At 41.1% G+C, this 15970-nt stretch overlaps 1 protein-coding gene across 1 annotated transcript in view; it reads left to right on the top strand.

The window, feature by feature from the left end:
* The window catches only part of fam117bb (family with sequence similarity 117 member Bb), a 46850-nt gene that overhangs the window by 28070 nt on the left and 2810 nt on the right, over window positions 1–15970 (top strand). Inside the window, exons 3-7 of the mRNA XM_079821154.1 lie at window positions 2319–2411; window positions 3914–4027; window positions 12142–12285; window positions 12428–12662; window positions 15815–15938. Coding sequence (XP_079677280.1) covers window positions 2319–2411; window positions 3914–4027; window positions 12142–12285; window positions 12428–12662; window positions 15815–15938 — 710 coding nt within the window. The remainder of the gene's footprint in view (window positions 1–2318; window positions 2412–3913; window positions 4028–12141; window positions 12286–12427; window positions 12663–15814; window positions 15939–15970) is intronic.

Below are 15970 nucleotides of genomic sequence, written 5' to 3'. Positions count from 1 at the left end.
TTCTTCACTCCGATTGACAAGTTTTCCATTGCCATTTAACATTTTTCCCATCAAACGCTAAATGACTGTTCAAAATGTATGAATGTGAGGCACACTTTTGGCTGTCGGTTGCGAAGCATTTAGTCGTAACATTCTAACACGGCATCGTTTCACATTGCGCACATTTGGCACCGCAATGCGGGGATAACAGCAGTGCTTACTGGCTTATAATTACAAGTGTGAACTGTGAAACGTTCCTTTAGCCGGGGTAAAAAGTGAGGTTTAGCACGACAATAACCTGGGGATAAGCGTAGTGTGAAAAGCCCGCCTACACTGAGGTAATGTTTGTGTGATTTGTGAGCCAATAAGTGATTTGAGTGCATAAGTAAGGCAATGATGTGTACATACTCACAGCTGAGCGATTCTCATAACTCTCTAGGCTGACGTGGTCTACTGATGATAAGAGCTTTAGGTGATTTCCCAGTTGTGTGTTAGAAACTTGAAGCTGCCAGAAACTACTTTCTCTCACAGAATGCTGTGTTTTGGCGAGGTATGTTTGAGGAATGTTGCTCATGTTTACTGCTCTTATTCGGGTATCTAAGGCAGGTTTTTCAAAGCGCTTTGTCAGAGCTGAAGTTCTCTTGTTTGTGGTCCTTTTTTTTTCAGTTCAACAGCTCTCTCTCAGAGGTGATTGGCATTACTACTTACTATTTTAGTATGTAAGTTCATAGCATACAGTGCAAATTTTCTATACCCATGGAATACCCTACAATTGCCCAAATGAGCTGAATAAAACCAGGCACACTGCAAAGAATATAGGCTAGTATACCACAGTGCAATATGAACAACTTAACCTTTCATTGATGGTTAATGTTGCTTTCTTGACTTTCTTGACGGATTGCCAAATTGGATAGTTAAAATTGGACTCAAAATAATGTATTTGTTTTATTTCCAAGATGATAACTGGAAGCCATGTCCTGAATTAATGTAGACAACAATCTAGCATACTACTGTTTGAAACATTTATAGTTGCATATGTCCAGTTTCACATACTATTAAAAAAAAAAAAGTGTATTTTAGTGTACATAGTTCCTGTTAGTGATCGATGATGCATTGCATTATTGGCCACATCAGTGTGAATCAATATTAGCTTTTTATCTTCAGCATTGGTCTGATTGTAAGGATGATATATCAGAGAATAAAATGGCTTTATACCTATTTTCACTTGAAGCAAGCCATTTAAAAATATAGGCTAAGCAATATAGATTTATGATATTGACCTTCAGATTAGATATCAGCTATTTACATAAATATAATTATTGGTATATCTGCATTGTGTGTGTGTGTGTATACAGTCCTGAAGACACCTGTCAGTCTCTGCTCTGGCTGGAGTGTTTGCGGTTATCTTTTTAGCGAGCTTTTACACTGTTGATCGACAGAGACTTCACAAAGGAAGCTCAGAGCCCTACGCCCTATGTGCCTCTCCATGCTCTCTTTGGCAACAGCAGCTGCATTTATACATTTTAGGAAGGAAGTTCGCAAAAGTTACACCAACCAAGTTCTGTGTAAAGATGAGCATTAAGCCGTTTGTTTTTTCAGGATGAAGTTCTAATTTAAACTCCCCATCCCCCAGCTTCTTGCCTTCACTCGTGTGTGTTTTCATGTATGTGTGCGTGGGTGGGAGTGATCTCTTCTGTCAGGAGTCTTTTTGTGACTTTGTTCATGAATGAATTTAAAGGGCAGGCTAGACAGCTCGTTGATATGTCATAAAACACGAGGAGCATGGAGATTTCCATTTTTCTTGCTTTCTAACAGTAAAGCAGCTTTTTGTGATGGTATACAGGGCCCAAAATTAACTTTGTGCCACACCTGCTAGTGGGGAGAGAAATAAACAGCCATACATATTGCTTACTTTCCCCTTTTTATATGATTTGTTTGTGTATAAATATGTGTGTCCCGGTTGAAGTGCAATTAAGTTTTTCATAACATGCAAGATGAGCCTTTGAAGCATCATGATTTATTCTTATTTTGGTTTAGCTGGCTTAATGAGACCATGATGAAACTTTCGATTGTAACTTTTCCATTGACGTAAAACTGAGAAGACATGTGAATCACTCGCACAATTCCATTTAAACTAGGTATTGTTGCAGTTCCTAATAAAGTTGCTAGCTCAAAGGCGGGGAACCCTAGTTTTTACTCTCACTTGGATCTTGGCGAGTTTATTTTGGACGAGTCAAACGACCGCATCGGCATACTCGCGAGTCAAGAAAGAACGATGTTGTGATGATCAGAACGTATTGTTGTTTCATGTCTGACGGTCTCATGTGTGTCTCCCACAGACCCCCAGTGCCTGGGCCGATGAATGCGGAGAGAAGAAGAGGAGCTGTCACAAGCGCTCAGCCTCCTGCGGCAGCACTGACCAGCTAAAAGAGGTCAGGACGCGTTTAGGGCCTGATCTCCTCTCCTCCCCCGTGCTTTGTTCCATTCAGCAGGAGCAGGGCCGGGGCTGGACCCCCTCGTTGTTTTTTTTCTCCCCCCAGTGTGAGATTGTGGAAGAGGAGACGGGGCAGCAACAGGCTGTTGGGGGTGTTGGGAAGGGGAAGATGGAGGCTGTGTCATTATCATATTATTGGCAGGCTCTAGTGAACCAGAAGCAGCCTGGTGTCACCTCGCATTACACCCTCTCTTCCTTCTGTTTGTGTGTGCAGTGCACCCTTCCTTCCCCTGTCACATCCTCCAGTCGCTTCATACACTGTTCTCTCTATTCAGCCAGTCTTCTTCCTCTCCTCCACCACTTCAAGGTTCTCCACCCTTTGTAAACGTATCTCTGCTGTGCCCCTGAGTGTTCACAGGTATCTATATGTAGATTATCTTCCTGCCACTCATTATCTCAACTGCCATCTCTCACTGCTCAGTCGACTCTAAACTCTAGTGTGTGTACTAGTGTTCAACTTCATAGTTAATCATTTCCTACACAGTCAGCAGGTCATATGTGCACTCACACACGCTGTAGGCAAATCTGATGGAAACCTACCGAGCTGCCCACCTAGATGCATAATTTGAATGCCATATTATCGTGGTTTGCATGAGTATTGCTGCCTATGTAGACCGTTTCAAAAATCAGTCAAATGTAAGGTTCAGTTTCAGCTCGGATCCTCCCCTGGAAAAGTATCTTACCTTTCTCTTAGTTTTGAAACGGAGCTGTACCAGCTGTACCTTCACAAACAAGCATCAAACAACGCAAACACCTCTGCACCACAGTCACACACAGATAAAGCCCACACAGACACATTAAGACCTGGTCAGAAATGCCTCTCTGGCATGTGTTGTCACATCCTGGCTGCTACAGGATAAAGATGAGATTATGCTAACATCTCATTAAGGGCTTCGCTCATAGCCTATATTTACTGACTTGAGGCTGGGCTTAAACTCAACATCTGATCCCATCTGTACATGTATTCCCCTTCTTTTCCCTAGGCTGAGGTAAATAGAGAGAGGGAGTGGGAGGGTGTATTTGTTTTCTAACAGACGGATGTTTATAAAGGAAAGGGTACTAATATAATCGATCATAAGTGTTTTTGTAAGCATGTGTTTGGGGTGGAGAGAGTTGTGGTGTTTATTTGTGTTCGTCACAGAGTACTTGGAGGAATACAGTGCCGTGAGACAATCAACAATCCCATCTGACCCTGGGCTTTGGCTCGCACTTTACTTAGACATAACGTACAGTCATTATCACGCAATAAACTCGGGACCATGCTTTCTGGTGTCACCCCGAAGAGGTTTATTTTGCAATAATGATCAACTGTCATATGGGTTTTTTTATTCTATGGTGTCTTTTATCTAAGCAAGAGATCTTTGAAAGTTCACTTGAAGTGAGAAATAATGTCTGTCCTGACAATCTCTCTCTCTCTCTCTTTCTCTCTGCATGTTTCAGATTGTGAAGCTGAGGCAGCAGCTCCAGCGCAGTAAACACAGCAGCCGTCACCATCGCGACAAGGACCGCAAATCTCCCTTCAATGGCAACCATGCTGCTTTCATCCAATCACAGGTGAGCTATTTCTCACCTTCTCTGAACCCAGAAGACCTGGGGTTGTGTGTTGATGGTTACCAACAGGAACATTTGTTTTCTTTTTAGCTTCTTTTTCTCTCTCATAGATTGTGTTTTTTAGCAGTGCACCCTCCCCCACCATAAGCTGATGGTCTATCAGTGTTCTTGACAAATGTAATAGTTTATATGTGTACACTAACATTCACAAGTTTGGTTTCGCTAAGATTTTTTTAATGTTTTTGAAAGAAGTCTCTTATGCTCACCAAGGCAGAATTTATTTGATTAAAAAATACAGTACAAATGTTATATTTTTTCTGAAAAATGTATTCCTGTGATGGTAAAGCTGAATTTTCAGCGTCATTACTCCAGTCTTCAGTATTTCATGATCCTTCAGAAATCACATTGATACACGAGAGAGAGAGAGAGACCGAGAGAATGTCTGTTTGTTAACATAAGCGTAGCACAGTGCAGTGAGTGCACTTAACGCCATATAAGCAGAAGAAACTGTACACGCGTTGTGTATCATCATTGTAGTTGTAGTTGAGAGCTAGAAGTCATAGTTATTCTGCCACATTCTCTCTCACTCGTTCTGAAAGAACATGAGTGGGTAAGTGTGCATACCAGTGTGTAAAAGCGTGTCATAGTGTGCGTGTGTGTGTGTGTACTTGCACTCTGGTCTTAATTGGCAAGACCAGGTGCAGGCTTGCAGGCTGTTTCAGAGTGAAAGACCTCTCTTCACCAAGACAAAAAACAGTGAATAAATTACAGCGGCCTCTCGCTTGGCCGTGTCTCCCTCCCTCCCTCCCTGCCTCCGTCTTTTTCTCACTCACTCGCTCTGTTTTGTGTTTGTCCATGAATTAGTCCAGCATGTGGTGAATGTGCCGCACGCCTGGTCTTTACTGTACTATAGCTGCCAGCCAGTCAATTAAAGGCCACACTCTGTCCGGCCCGCTGGATGTGTGTTTTTGGGGCCCGTTGTACGGCTGGGGCTTTTTTTTTTGTCTAAGTGCATGTGGTGGGCTCAAGCACCATCTGTTGTCTCACTGTATTCATCTTTTGTATTTAATCCTCTGAACTGTACTCAGACTCGGCCCTTCTGTTGCACAAAACACCAAACTACTCACAGCTAGGTCCAACAAGGACAAGAATACTGATTTGACCAGCGCAGATGCACACCGTACAGATTCACCTCTTAAAATCGGTGTTCAGAATGGATTACTAGCTTACTATTGGTTGTGCAGTATACTGCATATTTCAAGTTGCCTACCTTTTTAAATAATTCGATTGAAACGGTACAATATTTATATTATTCCACAATAATGGTAATTATCACTGTCACAGGTCTCCATCACATTTCATGTGAGTGGTGTACAGTTGGTGTCAACTTGGAAATGAAAATGGTTAAATTACGTTTCTCTCCCCTCTCTCTCCCTTGTTTGCTTTCTTCAGGGAGAGATTTGAAGCATTGCCTCAGTGTGAGAAAGCAAATGGAAGTGCTAACCTGCTATTCCAGAAACCCAGTCTACCATGTGATCATTTAGTTGTACACAAACATAGACTTGCATCTGCCGTCCCCTCCAGCAGATGTATGTAGGGTTGATTTGAACAGTGTATCATTAGTCAATGCCATTTTGTTCTGCCCCTGACTGCTATGAAGAGAACTACTGGAATCTGAAGTGGAGCTGGATTTGTTTTTTGAAGGTTTATTTATTCAGGGGGTTTCTCTGCTGTGTATTAGCCGTAATTCGAAGCAGCTGAGGTTGAGTTTAGAGCCGGAGAGATGCCCAAGCTGGGTAATTATAACAAGCATGCATTTATTTGGACGTGAGGTGAGGGGGCATGTTTCTGCGCCTCAGGCTGAGTGGTCGTGATGTTTCTCGGCTGGGCCGTTGGGGTCGGGTAACGCCCAGTGGGTAATGTAGACTGTAAACTCTCTGCCTTCCATCACAGGACCTGTCTGCAATTGTTTTGTGACCATACACACTTAGTCTGTCCAAGTTCAACCCCCAAATTTTATCGTAAACTTCCATTTCTCTCTGTCTCTGTCTTCTACTTCTTTTTTTGTCTTGGCACTCCGATGTAAAAGCACTTTCCTAAAGAACACACACAACGTGACCTTTGTGTCAAGGGGGAGGGCTGCAGGGGTGTGTGTGTGTGTGTGTGTGTGTGTGTGTGTGTGTGTGTGTGTGTGTGTGTGTGTGTGTGTGTGTGTGTGTGTGTGTGTGTGTGTGTGTGTGTGTGTGTGTGTGTGTGTGTGTGTGTGTGTGTGTGTGTGTGTGTGTGTGTGTGTGTGTGTGTGTGTGTGTGTGTGTGTGTGTGTGTGTGTGTGTGTGTGTGTGTGTGTGTGTGTGTGTGTGTGTGTGTGTGTGTGTGTGTGTGTCGTCTCAAGGGCTGAGTCGGGGTGTACGTGGGGGTGTTCTCCCCATTATGTGCGTGGAAAGCAGCTAAAGATGAAGTGGCAGTCATGAAAATGGCATTCTTTCCAGAAATAAAAGCCCTGAAGAGGGGGAATAAGAAAAGAGGAGGAATGAAAGTTGCATTTGAAGACCTTTATGAGAGATCCGGCCATAAGGTCAGCAGCTCCATGAGAAGAAAAGAAGAACAACATCAGAGGAGACACCGAAACATGGGTGAACAGCTGTGGAGATCTGTGTCTCTTCTTCAGGCTTGGGAATGTTTGCTTTGTAATGGTTTGCAGAATCGACAGACTTGATCATAGGCCATTCTTAGAGTAGACGCCATATTTTTGTCATATTGTCCCACATATGTGTCTATTTAATATGCTGTGACATAGTACCTGTGTGTCAATAGTTCAGCTAGTAAGTTGTTCCAGTCTACAAAAAGTCACGACTTGTGTCCCAAATGATGCACGTGTAGTGCAGAGGTGTCCAAACCTTCTCCAGGAGGGCCACTGTCCTGCAGAGTTTAGCCCCAACTTACCTCAACACACCTGCCTGGATGATTCTAGAATGCCCAGTAAGACCTTGATTAACTGGTTCAGGTATGTTCAATTGGGGTTGGAGCTAAACTCTGCAGGACAGTGGCCCTCCAGGAGCAGGACTGGACACCCCTGGTCTAGTGTATGAGTGGTTTACAGTTATTTCATCACTCTACAACAGTCTGATAATCCATCCTCTTCCACTATGAAAGAAAAGCTGAGACAGTTGAGTGCATGAAGTATATGCCGGTGTAGAGTATGTGACCATTGCTTTTATAAATGTATAATGAAGCATGTACTTCCATTTCTGAAATAGGTAACACCCCTTGTGTTTCTGAGAGTGAAAATGAGGATGTAAAATAATTTTTAGTGCAAAAATCCTGAAGCGAACCTTCAGAAACATAATAGAAAGAACTGAAAATACATTTTATGATCCCTTTTAAGTTAGCATGACTCATTGCGTGGCTTCTACTTCCATCCCTTGTTTTGGTTTGCATCAAAACTCAAATATCATCATCTCTGATCAATAACAATATGAACGGCCAACTTAGTCTTCTGCTTACATTCCCTAGTCATGCTAGGTACATTAGCATGGGCCTAAGTGCGACTGTACTGTGCGCTTAGCGCTCTGCGGTCAGTTTGTTAGTCCTAGTCGATTTTGGCAGACCCGATAGTCTCTCAGATCTCCATGACAATCAGAGTTTGATCGTTCATTTGTGATGTATTGCAGGGCAAAGGCCAGTGATAAAGGACCCTAACACGCACACCTCTTGGCTTTGTTCTCGATCTCCTCTGCTCTTCCTGTCTGCTGTGTGCTGTGCTCGATGATCAATAATTAACCGTTTTTGGCTGCTTTCTGGGTTTGACTGCTCTGTTTTTGTGTCTGAAGGATTGAGCACATCTTTCCCTGCATTCTTACAATTCTCTGTTTGGAGTCCACAGCGCCTGCTAGTGTCAGAAATGAGGAGTGCAGAGGCAGTGGAGCATTCAGAGGAAATGATGTACTCTATTCTTTTTAGCTTTAGTTTGATCTCATTTCAAAGTCTTGCATTTAGAATATTTCAGGCTGAAAGTTAATCTCTATCAACGGAATCTGAAGCATGTTGTCAAATGGCAGAAAATAGTACAACAGTTTATAAAAGAAATGCATGAAAGAATGGAATTCTATGGGGCAAATCTACAATTCCCACATAGACTGCAATAGGAAGGACATGTGTTTTTTTTTTGTTTGTTTTTTCAAACGGTGTTCAATCAGTTTCTTTCGAAAATGATTTTCTTTGGTAATCAACATGTCTCAGGTGCTTATTCCTTTAAACGCCAAGATTTTGAATGTGTTGTTATTTCCGGGGTTGATGAATTTATTGGCAGGACTTCTGATGGATTAAGTGTTTTGATCACTTGTGACTTGTATTTTCCTAACCTTCTACTCAAACAGTGACCACAACAATAGAAGCTTCTTAGGTTCTGTTTGATCTTGAGTTTTTTTTCCTGAGTGGTTCTAAACCTGAACGTGTTGTGATTGTGAATCCATAGAGACAGAGGAGATGCGTTTGTGAGTCATTTGAGCTTGCGTGGGGCTTTGGAGAGGTCATGCCTTTAACTCTCTACACAAACCTTTAGTTAAGCACCGGTCAACAACTTCAGCCCCATGAATCTCTTGTTTTTATAAAGACCACAGAAGTCAAAGAAAAGCTGACGTGAAAGTGCCCAGTATAGCTATCAAGGCCTGGAGACCTTTCAAAGGGATTCTTCTGTCTAACCTCTTGTTTTAAAGGCAGACTGTGGTAACCAATACAGGCCTCCATACCAGTGAAGAAAGGCCTTTTACATGCTGTCGGGAAGACTTTCACTGTTTTACTGAGGCTTCAGTGTGTGTCCATGGACACTGAGTTTTTTTTTTAAATCCTTGTAATTTTGGTACAACTAAAAGCAACAGGGCAAAATGAAGCTATTTATATACATATATATGCGGTTTTATTTGAGTGTACATTCGCCCCTCAGTTGTTGTTGAATTCTAAGGCAGCATCCAGACTGAAAAGGCCTCATAAGTGACTGACTTGGGACATGCTACATAGAAACTCTCACAAATAGTGCTGCTTGCATAATGCTTACGAATGGTGCCACTCCCAATTGAGTAGAGTCTAGCATTAGCACATGTTGCTATGCTAATGTTGCGATACTTTTAATAGAGTTTAACAGTTGGGTTTCGTAAGTAAAAATCCACAGAGGAATGGATTTTTACTCCCATGAATCACTGTGAATGACCTAGATTCAGTTTCCCTATGCTCTCAAACTACTTATGCTGCCTTCACGTGCTATTGGAATTATCAAACTAGTTTCCCAGTTGAAAAATTGGACATGAACGTCCTCTCAAGTCAATATTTGAATGCGATGAGTTCGTAATCACAAATTCAGAAATGAGAGGTATGAAATTTCCAATAGCACGTGAAGGCAGCATAAATCTCAAACTTAAAGGGATAGTTCACCCAAAAATGTCTTAATTTACTCACTCTCAAGTTGTTCCAAACCTGTATACATTTCTTTGTTCTGCACAACACAAAGGAAGATATTTTGAAGAAAGTTTGTAACCAGGCTGCTTTGGGACTCCATTGACTCCCATAGTAGGAAAAATGGTGAGTAAATTATGATCTTATTTTAACTTTTGGGTGAACTATCACTTTTAATATATTTTGTTATACCTAATTAAAATCAGTAGTTTTATATTTATCCAGTGTTGATTATCTCATTCACAGTGCTTCATGGGATTATAGTTCTTTCCCATGTTAAATCCGTTAAGTAAATAGTTTTGTAAAAAAAAAAAAAAAAATTTTTTTCAATTTTCAAATAATTTTTTGCTTCAAATCAAAGTTTGTAATGTTGCGATTCACTTCGTAGCTAGTTGGTTTGGTTAAGCGAAGATTCTTTTAAATCCTTATGGAAAAAAATTCTTCTGGAACCAAGGCCGCTGAAAAAGTGGATGGACACAGTTGCACTGTATAAGCATTTGGAATAGTCTTTGCATTTTGGAAAAGGGTTCATATTTAAGACAGGCTTCGCTCTGTCCGACTTATTAATCATTTAGTCCAATTAAGCTCCTTTCTTACAGTCAACCACAAGCTTGCATTCAGATCTACCTTCATCCAATCAACAACCAAGACCAAGTCCCTGCCGTAAATAGTTTTTTGATAATCAATTTAATTTGCATGTACATCACAATACAGAGAAGAAAATCTGTCTCTACCCCCGTTACATCGCAACTGTAAACGCATGTTCCACCCTCTGCAACCTCTGCCTGCCATTGTCTATTTTAGGCCTCGACTTTTCTGCCTGTGGTTAATGAACCTTTCTCGAGACCTCTGAAGTAAATGGCTAGCATCTTTGTTCAACTGATTAGCATGGGTTTGTTAGCAATCCTATGTGACCTCTATAGACATCACCAAAGTGCTGAGCCACGTTTCTTCTGTCTGACAGTGAGTAGTACCATGTCGTCCTTCATTGTGGTCAGGCCATACATTATTTCTGTTAATGTCACAGCACGCCACTGGAAATCTTATTCGTAAACAAATATTTGCCTCCTAGTGACCGCTCGCGAGAAAGTTGCTAGGAAATGGACAAAATCACTTAACCGGCGTATTGTTTCGAGGTGACCTCGAGGGTCAGAGTTTCTCTCAGCTGTTTTCTATCCTGATGAGCAGATAAATAACCAAACCACCCAGAAGAAAAGAGTCCAGAGGACTTTTATGTTGAAACAATGGGATGTCCGATTAAACGCGCACATGCACACTGGAGAGGAAAGAGGCATGGAGTGATGCTGCATGTGAGTTTAAAACCTGGCTTGCTCTATTGAGATGTTAATGAAGCAGATCTGGCGTGCTTTAAGCGAGGGCCACCGCAGGGCCACACAGCTCTCAGCAACGTCCTGCTAATGCCCTTACATTGTTCCCTCGTACCCTGAGAAAGAAGAGGGGGAGGGACGGACGACGAGAGCAGCGCTATGTGTTTTAAGAAAGGGGGTGGGATGGAGAAATACACTTGGAGAGGAAAGATCAGAACAAGGGAGAGCGAGAGAGAGAGAGAGAAAGAGAGGGGGCAGACATGATGAAGAGACACAGAAAGGAGGGGGGCCGAAAGAACTAAAATCCAAAGCATGAGCCTAGACGGAGCACAGAAGAGAGGGAGAGAGAGACCGGTGGACCAGGAGGAAGACCGGACCCCTCTCTGACAGGATGACAGGAAGTGGACTCTCGGGAAAGGTGACGTTTTTGTTCAGTCTTTCATCTGTCACAGAAGACGTCGCAAACAGCAGCTGTTAGCATAGAGGGCACATGTTGTAGATGTGCATGCTGATTTAACTGAGTAAGCGTGTTTTGCATGCGTCATGTTATCTCTCTGTGTGTCCCGGTAAAGTCGTGAGGTGTGCGCCACAGACACACAAGCGAGAATCGGAAATCTGCTAGGCAGACCGAGTTACATAACACTCTGATCTGCAGAGGAGACCAACACGTTACCATGCAATGTGTCTGTTTGCTGTGGTGTGATAACACGTACCCCTGTTAGTGTCTAGCATCATATGGAAACTAAAGCGTGTGCTGACAGTGTGTGAATGTGCAGGGCTTGATTCAGCTGCTCTGTAATGCTGTTGCTTAAGTTTTCACACAGGCACTGTTTACTTTCAGTGGCATATCTGCTCTCATTTTGAGGTTGTCTCTCTGTGTCATGCATACTGCATGTGCACACACACACCAACCACATTTATCTTTGCTTTTCTGATGCTTCTTGATCACTCAATGTTACAAACTTGGGCGGAAAAACATGTGCATAAAATGGGCTAAGAGAGATTAAAAAGGTAGCAAAAAGACACTTCCTCTTGTACATGCGTTTTATTTTTATATACATACATACATACGCAACACATTTAATGAATCTGTAACATAATACAACATAAAATATACAACCTAAGCTAATTATAAGCAGAGATTAATGGAGGAGCATATAGGGACTTCCTCTTTTTTTTATATATACATTTTATACTTTTTAAAAAATACTTGATTTCTCCCACATGAGCACAGCTGAGTCTAAGAATATGCAGAAACCACTAGATCAAAGCACCACACACTCTGCTTTAAAACAACACACACAGCAAATAATCACACCTTCTCATTGTCTCCTGTTCCAGGCTCCTATTCCAAAGAGTGTCCTGATCTCTATTCCCATCTCCAAGTCTTCCGTCTCTCGTTTCCGGAACAGCGTGGAGGGGCTGAATCAGGAGATTGAGCGCATCATTATCCGAGACACAGGAGACAGAGAGGAGCAGCTTATTGTGAGTGTGCTTGACATGATACTGCAAAAACACTCTCTGTTACATAATCTGCTGTCCTCAGAGAATCCCTAAAGACACTGTGTGTGTATTTAACTAAAGTTTTCTGTTGTTTATAATCATTGCACTTTTTTTCTCTGCCCAGCCTCAGGAGGCTCCGGACGGACATCGGGCTCCTCCTCCGCTCTGCCAACGCAGCGCCAGCTCCCGCAGCATCGACACGCAGACGCCCCTGGGCACCGCGACGGGCAGTAACCACAGCAACAGCAGCAGCCGTTCTCAGTCCATCTCACCCACGTTCCTGAGCGTGCCAAGTGAGCCCTGCAGCGATAGTCCATCTCCCCACGAGGACGAGACTCTGGCTGACGGCTGTGAGAAAGGTACAGCTCACATATTTTCACTCCCACATACACACTCAGGGCTGTTCACATGTCCTTAGGCCCACACAGAACATGCACACACATTTTCTGCATTCTGCTTTGATGTGTGTGGAAATGTGCGGAATGATTTTAAACATGCTCAAATTTGTTATACGGTGCTGACAGTGCTACACTTTTATTAGTAGCCAAAAGCATAATCAAAATATTCAAGTGTAACTTTGCCGATATTCAATCCGCTTTGTATTGTTACAATGTCGGTAGTATATGTAAATGAGTGATGTTTACTCATTCTCCATATTACCTGGACCGGGAAATTCACAATTATTGAACAGCTCCAGAGCTTTTGTCAAAACTACAGATTATACTCCGCCCACAGACAGTCAGATCGACAGAGGGTTATTAACAGAACAGTTATTCCAAGACTAGGTCTATCACTGAAAATTGTATCGTACTTTCGTACATCATTATGGTAAGAATGTAACATTAAGGCCACAGTCTTACCTGTAAGTGACAGCGTTTTGCTTCGGGCAGAACTGACAGAACAGCAGTTTCTTTCCTTTCTTCCCCCTCCGTTTGGCCTAAAACACTCTGTTGTAGTCATCCTGTTTAAAATGTTGACTACAAACACTGAGGTTTTTCAGATTTTTTTGTCGTGGCTATTTTTTGTCTCCGTATTTCATGTCTCCCACATATTGATAGCAGCTCCCTGAGGCCTGCAAGTTATATACAATAGCCCCGAAATTGAGCATGCGAGAGAAAAACCCTGTTTACACCTGGTATTAAGATGCGTTTTCAGTGATCAAATCACAAATGGTCAGCCTAGACATATTACCGCGTTTTCACCTGATATTATCGTGCTTTTTAAATGTGACCACTTATGTCTGGTAAAATATAATATAATATTATATAGTATTATATAATATTATACAATGTGCCCAAAGTCTAATTCGGAATTCGGAAAGGCACGGAAAAAGAATAACACATCCTATGGAGCCCCTAAAGGGACATGGTTAGGCTTGCTGTGGTAGTCAGTTACATTACAGTACAGATTTCACAACAAATCCTGAGCGTCACTGACCAGTATCTTTACCCCTATACACAGTGCACGTGCACATTGAGATATGGGTATTCATGTGTTCACACTGTCTGGTGGCCATTTTGAAAGCTGTCTGAAAACTTTCCCCAAAAGAGTAGCCCCTTAAAGGTGCATTTAAAAAAGAAAAAAGATGTTTAAGCCTTTATTCACTGCAAAATTAAGAGATTAATGTTTAGACTTTTGCATATTATAACCTGAAACCTGGATGTGGGAAAAAATTACAGTTAGATCCAAGAGATGGTTTTAGCAACACAGCGCAGGTGCTACAGAACATTGTTAGCTTACTAACTGTATAAGACACTAATATATTACTTCACAGGCATTACTGGCTTGTACTTTTAAATTCAGAAGTACCTATTTAAATAAGTAACTATCCAACAATCAGCTAGGGTAAACGTACCTTTTAAGCTCACCAAAATCTACATTGAGACATTTTAGTGCACAGGGTATTGGTTTGAGTACAAGAAGTTATGTTAACATAAAATATTATACTCTCACACAATGATATTTAATTTTATTTTAAATGACAAAAGCATTTAAATGAAGATATACATCATTAAATGCAAAAAGTCTGGCTGTGTTTAATGAGTACATGTTTGTACCCTTTAAGCACACCCCCTGTTGCCATTAAGCTCACATGTTTTTTTGGGGAATATTCTTGTTTATTTTAAACAACATTTTTAAAGAATAATTTTATAAAGATTAACTTGAAGTGACAACCATGAGTTAATATTTAAAGTCTGTTTATGAAGTATTTACATAGATGTTTAATGTGGATGAGCTTAAAGGCAGCACACTGAGCTTTATTGGAACAGTAAACCCTTTTTTTAATTAATAAATATGATTAAATTCCATTTAAAAGGACAATTTAGCTAAATACATAATCTAGGTCATGTATTACTCATGTACTTTTTCTTATTGATGTCACACTGAAGCTGTGATTTTCATAGTAGTGACCCTTTAAGCTCATCTTACAATAATATGAAGTCTTTAAAAATTACAGCAGTGTAAAACCACAGAACATCAAAAAACTGTAAATGTATAATATAATGAATTTAAAAGTACAAGCCAGTAATGCCTGTGAAGTAATATATTAGCTTAGCACACAATCTTATACAGCTAGTAAGCTAACAATGTTCTGTAGCACCTGCGCTGTGTTGCTAAAACTATCTCTTGGATCTAACTGTATTTATTTCCCACATCCAGGTTCTCAAAAGTCTAAACATTAATCTCTTAATTTTGCAGTAAGAAGTTTTACTTATCGAAAATAAAGGCTTAAACATCTAAAAATTGCACATTTAAGGGGCTACTGTTTTGGTGAAAGTTTTCAGACAGCTTTCAAAATGGCCACCAGACAGTGTGAACACATGAATACCCATATCTCAGTGTGAAATGGTCTGATTATCTTGAAATTACAGGAGGTATAAAGTAACAAACACATCAACTGGTTAAGACATCAAGTAGGATGATAAATATTTGTTATAATCTGAGCTCATAGATAGTAGTTTTTATTTGATTTATTTATTTGATTTAGATTTTCTTTTTTATGAATATAATTTTAATATTTTAGCAATTTGCACATTTTATAAGAGATGAATTTGAAGACAGTGTCTCTTAGTTTTTTAGCATGCTAACAGCATCTGCTGTTTTACTGTCATCCGTATGTCTCGTTTTTTTGTTGAGTACTATGATATATATATTAATTCTACAAATTTGTTGAATATATATGTTACCCTATTGAAGGGCTGTGCAGTCTGCATAAATATTGATCTGTGTTCACACACGGATGGATGTCATAGCTGCTTAGTCGCATTATGAACATTTGCATTTGTTCATAAGGTGTCAATTTAAAAATAATTCTGCTTAATTCTGCACTTCATCAAGCTGTTTTTAACAACACTAATGTGGTGGATGTAATTATACAGGGCTTTCTGAAGACTGACTATTCAACTAATTGTTCAGCTCTCTGTTGAATTCTGCACACATCACCGCCACTAATAAGCATGTCGACGTTGTGTTGTCATTCTACTCATTTTTTCTTGTACCGTTTTCACAGATCTGGCCCCCAGCTCACCGCTGCCCAAATACGCCTCATCCCCGAAGCCGAACAACAGCTACATGTTCAAACGCGAGCCACCCGAGGGCTGCGAGCGAGTCAAGGTTTTCACAGAGGAAACACAGTGAGTGCTGCAGTGTGTCCTGATCTGCTGCT

This window comes from Gobio gobio (genome assembly GCF_949357685.1).
Source record: "Gobio gobio genome assembly, chromosome: 7".
Classification (NCBI taxonomy): domain Eukaryota; kingdom Metazoa; phylum Chordata; class Actinopteri; order Cypriniformes; family Gobionidae; genus Gobio; species Gobio gobio.
This window is presented reverse-complemented; position numbering and strand designations above follow the sequence as displayed.